Source organism: Vespula vulgaris, chromosome 17, assembly GCF_905475345.1.
Source record: "Vespula vulgaris chromosome 17, iyVesVulg1.1, whole genome shotgun sequence".
NCBI classification, from domain to species: Eukaryota; Metazoa; Arthropoda; class Insecta; order Hymenoptera; family Vespidae; genus Vespula; species Vespula vulgaris.
Genome location: NC_066602.1, coordinates 68,401 through 80,890, shown reverse-complemented (window position 1 = coordinate 80,890; position 12,490 = coordinate 68,401). Strand labels below are relative to the sequence as shown.

The window sequence follows — 12,490 nt, the reverse complement described above, 5'->3', positions numbered from 1 at the left end:
TATAAAATAACATAAAATAGTGTACAACATAGCGTCTCTAATATAGCTCATAGATACGTAAATAGAATTATGCAATTTTCTGTAGCATGCTATATAAAGCAAAAAAATTTGAATATGATTCAACTTACCAAGAACATGAAGAATATAACCGGCGATTCTCAATATCGATTCGAGATAGTGCGGGCAATTTGCAGATATTACGATTTGTATGCTCATCGTCTTTCTTCCTTGGAATTTCGTCGCTCTGGCGAAACACAGGCTACCGTCTCGATTAAAAATAAAGTTGGTCCAAATTTCCTCGAGCTTTTAGTTTTTTGGTTTCTTTTGAATTCTTTTTTTGATATTCCGAAACAGCGAATATTTATCAATAATCGAGTTTCCATTTATCTATCCCACACAAATATATGAAAATATGACATTCGTAAAAGTTAATCCACTTTCCGGATACATAGAGGTTCGCTTCTTTTCTCGATGTCTCCCTTTCTTCTTTAATTTAGATTTCTTTTTTCATTTTAATCAATGTTTTCTTTCTCCTTTTATTTAAACTTCCCTCTCGTTCCAATCAATGTTTCCTTTCTCCTTCAATTTAAATTCCACTTTTCGTTTTAATTTATCTAATAATTTTCTTTTCTATGTTATTTCGATTTACGTCGTTGACGATTCTCAGATAGATATAGATAGTAGGTCATTTTGTAGACAAATACATAAATAAATATGTACATAATTAGACTTTAATACATAGAAAGTACACAGTACGGAGAAAGACGTACATATATATACACATATATATACATATATGTATTTACGTATACGTCGAATCCGTCTACCGTCTAAAAAGAATATTAAAAATTTCATTCACAAACGTAGCAGATAAAAGAGAAAATATACAAGCTAATTTTACCCAGAACGTAATAAACTTACCAAGTAGGTAGCGAAAATAGTGCCATAGCCCTCTGTTAATAATTGCGCCTTGCACGAGTGCCTGTGAGAGAATAATTAGAAATTAATATTGCATTGCGATTGATAGATCGAAACAGTTTTATAACAACCCGCTAATTAAAAAAGAAGTCTGTCAAATATTACCATTCCAAATAATTTACGAAGTATTCCTTCAAAGCAGCCGAACTATACTATTTCCTCTGTTTAATATTATACGATAATATACTCAAGACAAATTGCACAGTGGAACAGAAAGTGTTAAATAAAAATAAAAAGCTAACAATTTTCGTATAAAACAATATATCGTAGTATTAAACACGAAATTGTATAATATGGTCTATAATGTGGTATCTCTAATATAACTCATAGATATGTACACAGAATGATACAGTTATCTACAGCACGGTACATACAGAAAAAAATCTTATGAAAATCAATCCTTGAGTTAATATCGGACGATATTATATAGAAATAATATTTACCTAACGAGTGGATCTTGTTTAAGAAGATGATTTCCATTATCGTAACAGATCGAAAACTTATATATTATTCTGGGTGTTTCCTCTTCTGGACTCCGTAGAAACTTGCTCGACAGACGACTCGATACGAAATGAACGAGTGTTTCATCTCCTGCGGATAGCTAGTAATCTGTATCAATTAGTCGGCTTTAGCGCTGTTTCGTTCTACACCCTCCTTCTCGTGTATTCGCGAGGGTAGCTTCCCCTACTATCTCTTCACAATGTTACCCATAATTTTGGATCGATACTATGGTAAAGGGGAACCTTCTGCTTGTTTTCAAGCTTCTTATACATTTTTTCTTTCTATCGTTTATTCTCTTTACCCTTATACTTTCGACCACTTTACTTTGTAAAATTCTAATTTTATTCATTTTCTTATGGGGCAGAAATTTTTTACGTATTTACTTATTTAAATTTATTTATTTTTTGTAGAGAAAACGTTGACAGTACCAAAAGCGTAAAATTCAAAAAACCGTATTGGGAATGTAGAGTAATTTTATGGAAAAGCTGCCTATAGCATTTATAACTAATGTTTCGAGCGATGTTTACTATTATATACTATCGAGTAGATCTCTACTATTTTGGGGAGAGTGTTATGTCAGTGTTGTATTATATCTGAATCTATTGAGAAATATAATACAATCGCCGTTATACTCTGCTACACGTAATAAGAAATAAACGAGTGAATAAATACGATATTTTGTAAGGAACTAATTAGTATAGAAGATGATATACGAAATGTTGGGTGACAAGTAATTTGATTAGATAATTTCTCAAGTTCTCATAATTAAACGATGCAGCTGAATGGATAAGTGAGTTATACAGCTAATCCTATCATTCAATCTGCTCTGTGGTTTCGTAAGGGGCAGACAAATTAAAAAATATATTTCCTATTTTCATAATCAGACGGGAGATATACTAAACGCGCACAGGTCCCCGCACCCATTACTGCCCACTTGCATTGGCGCATATAAGCGCGCACAAGAGCACACGTGCATGGAGCGAGATATTATCAAATCGTTTCATACTCGACGATACGTTTGGACGAACGTAATACGCTTATGCATTTTCATTAAATCCCTTTCAGAACGTACTAACGAGAGAATTCTGGCTACGCAGCAAATAAATTCGTGGAAATTCGTATTTTTGTGCAAAACGTAAATGAAATATTATGAATATCTTTTAAGTACACGACGTGAATATTATGACATACAATTTAGAAAATTAATTCAACCTTTCTTCTACTTTTAATTTAACTGAATGTTTACTTAATTTAATCCGATGAAATCAAGATGGAAAGGTGACGTAAGCGTGGAATTAACATTTCTCGTGCGATTTAAAACTATTCATTATTATATCGAAAATCGGTGTATCCTTTGGTCGTCCCTATAGGTTTAATCATTTTGAAAGTTAAACCTGCATAGATTTCATTTCTATTTTTTCCGAGCTCATTCCAAAATCCATGAACAAACTTTCGAAACTAACATTCGTTTCCATTCTCGATATTATTCTCTGTTATTTCCATATTATTAATATTATTCCCGAAATGTCCCGATGATCCATTCGACTTCATCCTTACGATACGCCGTGTTAGGAACTTTCGAATTCAAATCCACTTTTACAAAATCAATGTTCGGCCAGAGACCAACATCGGCTTGATTAGAACTAAATTTACCAGTGAAATTATCGTCGTTGAGATAGAATATAACGTCTATTCAATCGTAAACGAGGGTTTACTCATTATGTTTACCCTCACCTTCAACTTCTTCATCTCCTGTACTTCCTTTTACTTCCTCTTCATCTTCAGGCTTGATTCCCAGATTTTCCTTTTTGAAATCATTGTTAATCGTCATAAGATTTTTCTTATCGTTCCTAATCTCATCCATGGGATTGAAATAAATATTATTATGGTGTATATAACTTTCTGACTAATTGCTATAGAAATTAACATTAGTTCGATATCAAAGAACACTGTCAACGTTATTATTGATCTTCATATTCCCTCCTCGATTGCGGTGAATCTCTTCGAGGGTGAAAAAGACGGAATTCAAAAGGATACCTCAATGAAATATTATTTACTACGAAGGGATAATCCCTCATTAGAGCAAATATTGCACTTTGATCCACGAGCCGCGTCCACCGTCGGACGACCCTACATCAAACCTTTCCGAACGCAATCTATTATATACTCTTATAAAGCTGCTTACCATAGGATCCTTTGAAAGGATATATTCCCTAGCGTCGTACCACCGTTCGAACGTAGTTCTGTAAGCCAATATACATGGGACTCGAGAAGGTTCGTCGTCATGACCATTAAAAATGTTGCCTTCCTTTTTCTCTTTCTTGTTATTATCGATCACCTGACGAACGCGGTATAAAAGACGGTATTACGGTAAGTTTGAGACAAGAAGATCTTTCAAAAGGAATTGCCTTGCTATTGATTCCAACACGTTGATTGATAGTATTCCCTAGAAGCACTAGAAAAGTTTTGGAAGAGGTTCATAATTTTAGTTAATGCAGTATCACCGATCGATAACGCGTAAATCGATATGTGCTCTCCATGCCTGAGGTATATGGAACATCTTTTATCTCATTTTTCAAAATTAGTCCCGTAACGGCAAGCATCACGTCACTGTCTATGAACTGTAAAGAAAAACTGAACATTTTAAAGCACCAAATGAAAAAAAAGATGGCAAAAGAAATATTTTTTGCGTAATAAATGTTTTTGGCCTAAGTTTGACGGATGGGAATTAAAAATGTGTACAATAACGTACACGAAATACTTTTATTAGGACAAAATGTCATCAAAAAGTTAATTCCTTTTCATTTAATATTAATTCTTGGTAGGGAGCGATCAATAAAGCGAAGCAGAAGCGTTATTTGCAATATGCCGTAGCGAAATATGAATTACTTCATATCGTAGTTAAAAGGAAAAAAGTCCGTCGAATTTAATGGGATTGGTCGACAAATTCTTTTCCCCCCACTCGTACTCTTCTCTTCCGTTTCGGCTCTTTCGACCGCTGAATAGGAAGTTTCGATTGATTTGCGTAAAGCGTACTGAAATGAAGTACTCAAAAGGAAATTATCTAAACTAATATTACGAAAGAAAATAAACATAATAACTTTCTCTGAATCCACATTCCCTTGTAAATGCACGGTAAAGAAAGAGAGATGCTTGTTAACCTAAACGATGGAAAAAAAATAGGTAATATTACGAAACAAATTATCGAGCAGTATTTCTTTGTCGAAAGTAATACTTACAGATAAATATTTTTAACCATAAAAGCAAGAAAACTATTGATGGCCGGTTATCAACAATTTCCAATTGTAAATTGTAATGAAAGAGAGGATGAAAAAAAGAATACAACTCCTATTTAAAGTAACTAAAAAAGGAAAATAACTTGTCCAGCGAATAGAGAACAATTGAAAAATTTTTTTCCTCCGGATCAGCATGACATTTCGACTCTTTATATCGTGTAATACGTGGTATCGATTAACTTGCGTCGAATGTACTGACTCATCGCACCGTGATCCGCCTCCGTAATTTGCTCTGTTGTAGGGTGTGGCGGTTTGGGGGAGAATCTCGTCTGTAGGAGTCGTTCTTCTAATAATTAAAATGAAAGTAATACGTAAGTAGGCGCTAGATAATCGCGTTTTTACTTCATACGTACCAAAGGAAAGTTACAAGCAGTCTAAACGGTACAAACAATTCCTTCATTTACGCTAGTCTTTTGTTTAATTTATTCATATAAGGTAAATCCATATCAGTGATCATTAGTTTATAATTTATTATAAAATTTCAGTTCTGTATTATGAAAATGAAACTGATTATCGTGACCAGACCCACCCTAATTCTTATTTCGTTGCTTCTTGGAGAAGGAACTTTATGTCGCTTAAAAAAGGGCGTAACCGGATTTTCCTTCGATGACTGCACAATTTAAATGAACAACTGAACGTCTATCCTAAGTCTTCACTAATCTACGAATTTTAAATTATTTCAGAGATATACGAAACTAAATGAACGCAAAATCAGTTCCAATAACCCAGTAGTATTGCAGAGGAGCCGAATTGACAGATATCTGAATTCTAATTACGTCAAAAGGAGATACAAGGATTTCAACTATGGGCAACGCGATGACTAAACATTCGACATCCGACGATACTTCCTACTCGGGTAGTACAAATATCCTACCGTCAACCGGATCAGGAAATGAAAACGTTTCTCTCTTTTCCATTCCTATATTTAAATGCTAAATCGATCCATGCTGTGTTTATGAAATGGTATGATATTTTAGAGATAAGATATGAATTTTTTTTTCTAAAACGTAATATGGAATATAAAATCTGTATGATGGATGTATAACATAATTATTTATTGAATATTTACACAGATTTTACAAAGTCGGCGAGGGTGTTTCTATTGATAATTGAATTCATTTCAAATCTTCCGCGTGATATGAAACCCAAGTTGACGAGAGACGAACGTAATTATCTGGTGTATGGAGACAACGTGACGTCATTGCTAGCGCATTGTTATAGCAATCATTGATCTTGATATTGGATTTTAAGAAACGAGGTACGAAGAGATAGGATATAAGTAACTCGTCACGTATCTTATCCAATCTTCCATATTAATTCCATCTTTTATAATATAGTACATTGGATAGGGAAAACAGAAGAGTGTTTCGAGAAGCAGTTGGAAAATCTAACCAAAGAACGAACATTGTCAGCTATTGCTCGTAGATCAAATGAGAGGTTGGTTTAATAATGGATAATCACTTTTTCGTCATGCTGCATTGATATATTCATTTATTGGAAACTAGATTGGATTAGAATTTCGCTAAGTAGCTCTATATCCGACGGAGAACTTTAAACGGAAGTGAAAGTAGCCGATTTTCTCATAGAGATTAATTTCTTCAAAGGAAATGTACATTGAAGTAAATTGTTTGTGAATTTAAGTTCATCGTAATGTGTCGAATTAGTAAAGAACGTTTCTTATAAATTCAAGCACGTAGCAGTATATACTCATTAAATACGCATTATATAGAAGTTTATTTCGATCAACTGTAATACTCCATTACTATTCACGTGCTACATGTGTTTAATGTAACCCTCAACATCGTAATACATATCATAATGCAGTGTAGTATGCGATTAACATTAAATTTTTATTACTGCTTTGTTGGTCGATAATATAAAGTCGGAATTCAGAGAAAGTCTTTTGTCATATTTATCTTATTTTCTTAGTATCAGTGTTTTCCTTCTACGTGTTTCATTTGAAGATCAGACCACATTTCCTATTACGTGGTCGAAAGAGCCGAAAAGGCCGAAAAGGATGAAAAGGACGCGAGTTGGGGGATACGAATTTTTCGATCCATCCCTATTAATACGGCAAGTTTTTACTTTTTCGTCACTACCTTTTGAAATGACTCATTTGATCTACATTGCGTAATTAATATTGCAAAAAACACTTCTGCCCCGTACTTATTGATTGCTCTGTACTAAAAGTTAATATTGAATGAAAAGGTTTTCTTAATAATTTTGAATAATATATATATATTATGGGCGTTAATATGCACAGTACTGATACGCTGCTAAGAAACGTTGGTTAAAAGCGTTGCTCGTACAAAAAATGTTTTCTTTCCGATCTCTCCTTGTCACTATAAAGATTATATCATGTGCGAATTGATCAATATAAGAATCTAATTGTGCTTTAATATTTTCAGGTTTTTGTTACAGTTCACTGGCCGTGATGTCACCCTGAATTACAGCTCCAATTTAAAGAAAGAATAGAAAGAAAAATACGTATGCGTATATCTTATGCGCGGACTATGAATTATATCGTATCGATCGGCGGAATTGTATCATCTAAGATTTTTAAATCATCTTTAATACTTCTTCGAGGTACTATAAGTTATCGTTTTCTTTTTTTCAGCATCGTCCTCGTCTTTATGTGATCTGATACTGTGTTCATTATGCGATTGAGAATACCTAGGAAGAGGAAAAAGAAGGTGAAACATTTATGCTTGACGATGAAGTTTGGAAAGACCAATGTGGCGCAGTTTTGTAAAGCTTGGAACAGTGGCACGAGAAAGTGAGATTTTATCAAAGGATCCAAACGTAAGCGGCTTTAGCTAGAGGATATATGAGATTGTACTCGGAAAGATTTGTCGGAGGGCCGCCCGACGTATACCGAAGCGGTATATGGATCAAAGGGGAATGGGAATGATACTGAGGGATATTTCTGATACAAAATAATTTAACATACAGGGACGATCAAAGGAATCAACGTTTTTAGAAGTAATAACGTTGGCAGGGGAATACTTTTAAGTTATACGTGAAATAGAAAGTCCACGTTTACGTCATCGTTATTCCCTCAATTTAACTGAAGTAACCATTCGATAGAATTAAAGAAGGAGAAGTGTTGAATTCTACGTTTCAAATTGTTTGTCATAATAATCACGACATGTACTTAAAAAATATTCGTAATATTTAAAGTGCGTTTTTCATAGATATGGAAATTTGTTCGAAATAATTGTTGCGTAGCGCGAATTACCCTTTAGATACATTTTGATGGGGATTTAGTGATAATGCATGTATGTAGTACGTGCTCCCGCACTTATCGTGAAGTACCTTCGTTTTGAACCCTTCGTTATATCTCCCCATCTGCGTATGCTCTGGTGCACGCTTGTCTGCATCAGTTGAAGTGGCCGGGATTGAGTGCGCCGTCGTGTGAACGTTTGTACGTACGAATCCTCTCTTATTTGGATAATAAAGGGAGCATTCTTTCATTTGCTTTCCTCTTATTAGACCAAGCGGACAATTGGACCCAGCAGGACTTGGAATTAATATGGAAGTTTGGATAAGATACGTGACGAGTTACTTATATCCGATCTCTTCGTACCTCGTTTAAATTTAATATCAAGATCAATGATTGCTATAAGAATGCGCTAGCAATGGTGTCACGTTGTCTCCATACACCGGATAATTACGTCCTTTTCTCGCCAACTTGGGTTTCATATCACGTGGAAGATTTGAAGTGAATTCAATTATCAATAGAAACACCCTCGCCGACTTTGTAAAATCTGTATAAAAAGTCAATAAATTATTACAAAACATACCTATGATATATATTTTATATTAAATAATGAAAATATCTTACCACTCGATAAACACAGCATTGATTGCTTTAGCATTTAAGTATAAAAGTAAATCTGGATGAAAACAACAGTAGTGATAGTGATATCATCTAACAAGAAAATCGGGAGATCTCGCAGATAATGATAGGGACGAAAATGTTGGAAAAGTATGGCTTCAAAATTCATCATAGATTTGATAGAAAATTATAAGTGATAAAATTTTGGTCTTTTTGTAAGAAAATATGTTCTGCGACATCGTTATAATATGTCATTCGGTTTTGAAGTTGTGATATATTTATTATTTGATGCGAGTCGTAGGACTACGTTTGCGCGACAAAGTATCGATTTGTTGAGAGCTTACGTGCGAAAGTGCGCAAAGCAAAAAGCGTTATTACGTTTGTTGCACATTGGTTGCTTTCACGGACGGAAAGATCAAAAATGAAATTAATTAATAGGAAATAAACTCCTCTAATAATCTCTTCTAATTCGACATATTACTTTTCTCGTTTATTTTTCTTTTTTTCTCTTTTCTCCTTTACGGTTTAGAGTTTGAGATTAACTGAACAATGTTGACGATTGACGATTTTTTTCTAATTTGTATGCCTAATAATGAGCATCAATAAGAATTAAATTCTCAGTTTTTTCATCTGTCGAAAATATCATTTCTTTTGCTATATTATGCATTATTAAAAAATATGGATTCAGAGAAGACCTTTCGCCATACTCATGTTTTTCTTTTCCGCTTTATCATCTTCTCCTTTACGAATTTCTTTTTAATGCGCTTTACTCGGATCAATTAAAATTTCCTATTTCGCGGCTGAAAGGATAGAAACGATCGAAAAGTATATGGATTGGAAGGAAATGAATTTCTCGATGAATCCCTTTTAATTCGACATATTATTACGATTTTTTTTAACTACCGAATATAAAATAATCCACATTGCATAACCGAATATAGAGACGAATGTTTTGACGGATCTCCCTACCAAAGATTCACATTCCATGAAACAAAATTAATTCCTTTATTAATATTCTGTCATGATAACGACTTGTGGATCAGTAATATATATGTTTGTGATTCCTATCTGACCAAATCGGCCAATGAACTTGTTTATGTAAAGAATATTTTTGTTAGTCATAATAGAAATAACATCGAGGGTGAATTGATCAGCACGAGATGTACCTTCCTATGAACCAATACATTTGTAAGAAAATAGTTTCGAAGAAGCCTTCGTCAATAACATCTTCATCTATCTTGGAATGTCATGCAATTGACTTTCGAATATGTCGGGGATCCAAAACGTTGTGCTTTAACATTTTCAATTTATTGTGTCAATTCTTCGGAGGCGACATGACGCCTTATATTACAGCTCGGATTTAAAAAAAAGAAAAAAAGCAAGATATATATCCATTTATCTTATGCGCGGACACTGAATAACATAGTACCGATCGGCGGTATTCTATTACCTAATATTATCAACGACTTCCAAAACATTTTTAGTGCTTCTTCGTTGATGATACTATCAATCAATGTGCTGGGTTTGATAGGAAAGCGTTTCCTTTCCACATATCGTCCTTATCTTTACGTGATCCGTAGTATTGTGCTACACACCGTCTTCATCATGTAATCGAGATTAACCAGTGGGAAGAGGAAGAAGAAGACAAAAGGTTTATAATGGTGGTGACGACGATCTTTGACGAGATTAATATTGCATCGTTTTACATTCGAATGGTTGCACTAGGAGACGGAAAATACATTATTGAAAGAATCCAAAGTTAGCAGTACAAGTTAGAGGAAATAATCAAGAATGGTTGGAGAGATTTGTCGAAGGGTTGTTCGTCGATGTTAAGGGAATATGGATTAAAGTGGAATTGAAATGTTACACAGGTTTATCATTGAAAATGTTTAAATCTTCATGCGCGATAAATAGATTTACCGTTTTTTGAGGTAATAGTGTTAGTCGGGGAATAATTTTAAATTATGCGTTAAATATTCAGCGTACGTTTACATCATCATGTCATCGTTATATCATCAGTTTAACTAATTATGAAAAGTAAATAAAAAGAAAAAGAGAGGAAATGTTTGATTCCATGTTCCAAATTGCTTGTCAGAATATTCATGTACATAAAAATAATATATAATGAATGTATTTCAGAAATACAGGTGTTTGGACGAATTAATTTATTACGCGACACGAATTTTGACTGGGATTTAATGAAAATGCATGTACACATTACGTTCTTCCATATGTTTCGTCAGGTACCGTGGTATTAAACCATTCGTCATTACCTCCCTCCTTACCCGTGATCATTGTTGGTACGCGTGCGCGGTAGGTCATGTAGTTGGTAATGCGTTAGCGGTCCTATGGGCGTGCGTGCCTATATCTCCTCCCTTACTATGAAAAGAGGAAAAAATACAATTTTTTCATTTGTCTTTCTCTCATTAAACTAAGCAGACAATACGATAATACGATTGACTGTTTAGCTGCATCATTTAATTCGCAGATCGATTTTATAATTTTGATCTCGCGGTAGTAGAATCTGAGTTGCGTCGCTGCATGTAATGTCGACAAAAACGAACTTTTGAATAGCTTTGACGATTGCCCTCACTTTCTAAAAGTGAAAATTTCAAACTTAATTTTTTTTTATAATTTTAAATTTGTTTAAACGATATAGATTCATGAGGAGTTAAACGACCAACGGTATAAGCAGTAGTAAATATCGTTAAAGGTTACACGCCAGGGAACACCTCCGAAGCAACAAATAATTTTCATTTATTTTCTACTAGACTTAAATTTTGAAATACGGCGTTCGTTGTCAACGTGTGAAGTCAACAAATGATTGATTTGAACGGTTACCGGTACAGTTCCCCTTTGTACTTCGTCGAATAAACATCGAAGCTATGTCACTGTCGCCTGCAAAGAATGAATAAAATTACACTCACGTACGTGTATATAAAACAAACCATTATGTATGTTCTTCTCTAAGGTAATTGCAAAAAATGTAATGAACTAGCTAAAATAGTTGCATCTCTCTCTATGAATACATGTAATCAAGCAAATTATTATTGTTAAAGATTTTGGAAGATGTGATCCATGATAACATTTAACCCGTAATATCATATCACTATCGATCGAAATACTCTTTTTTAATGAATTAACTTAATAGATAATTAATTAAAATAAGAGACTCTTAGATGTTAACATTCCAAGGTATTTTTATTAATTATTGCAAATATCTTACTATGTTTCCGTAATAATGCACGTATGTATGTATCATTAGAATCAGTTCTGTTTTCTGGTTCTATGTAACAAGATATGGGATTATGAAACCAATATCCTTGGGAATCCAATCGCTATGGTCATTCTCTCCATAGCACTAAGAGTATAATACGATCAAATTAAAAATTTAAAGCGGAATTTTCACACATTTTATTATTATAATTATTACTCGTTGCTAATCAAGAAAATAAAATATTACTTACAGCAGATTGCCAACAATAGATGCACCTAGTAGATTTAATATTCCTTTAATATCCTTTAATAATCCCTCCGAAATGTTACCTATAATTTCGAATCGTTAATATCGTAAAGGGAGATTTTTTTCGGACTTTATCCTTTTTTCTGTTTTTGATCTCCTCTATTACTTTCAATCACTATATTTTGTTAAAATGTAATTTTTCATATCTCCTTTTCGGGGTGGGAATTTTTTTCGGTACTTAATTATTCATACATATATATTTTTCGTGAAGAATAGTGTAGGCATTACGTAGACAGTAGAATTTAAGGACCTGTTTGTAGAAAGAAATATAATTTCATAGAAAGGCCATCTTTCTACAACATATACAACATATGTTTCATATAAAAATAATAATAATATTAATTAGTATTATGA

General features: G+C 33.5%; 1 protein-coding gene and 1 long non-coding RNA gene across 5 annotated transcripts; one reads left to right on the top strand and one right to left on the bottom strand.

Moving 5' to 3' along the window:
- Positions 1 to 500: 500 nt before the first annotated feature.
- On the bottom strand, positions 501 to 3,682 carry LOC127070252 (uncharacterized). Its single transcript, XM_051007982.1, has 5 exons — positions 3,665 to 3,682; positions 3,214 to 3,283; positions 1,422 to 1,569; positions 922 to 982; positions 501 to 830 (listed from the first exon to the last, which is right to left on the bottom strand). The coding sequence occupies exons 1-5, from the start codon at positions 3,665 to 3,667 to the stop codon at positions 732 to 734; spliced, it is 381 nt and encodes a 126-aa protein (XP_050863939.1). The 5' UTR covers positions 3,668 to 3,682; the 3' UTR covers positions 501 to 731.
- A 965-nt stretch (positions 3,683 to 4,647) lies between these two features.
- On the top strand, positions 4,648 to 8,577 carry LOC127070253 (uncharacterized). 4 transcript variants are annotated; one of them, XR_007784436.1, is made up of 8 exons: positions 4,648 to 4,662; positions 4,744 to 5,086; positions 5,459 to 5,738; positions 5,849 to 6,033; positions 6,113 to 6,212; positions 7,184 to 7,300; positions 7,393 to 8,199; positions 8,268 to 8,577. It is a non-coding gene; the product is annotated as an uncharacterized LOC127070253 (long non-coding RNA). The 4 variants fall into 4 exon arrangements; XR_007784439.1 differs by lacking the exon at positions 4,648 to 4,662 and having other exon boundaries at positions 4,924 to 5,086; positions 7,184 to 7,318; XR_007784437.1 differs by lacking the exon at positions 4,648 to 4,662 and having other exon boundaries at positions 4,978 to 5,156.
- Positions 8,578 to 12,490: the final 3,913 nt, after the last annotated feature.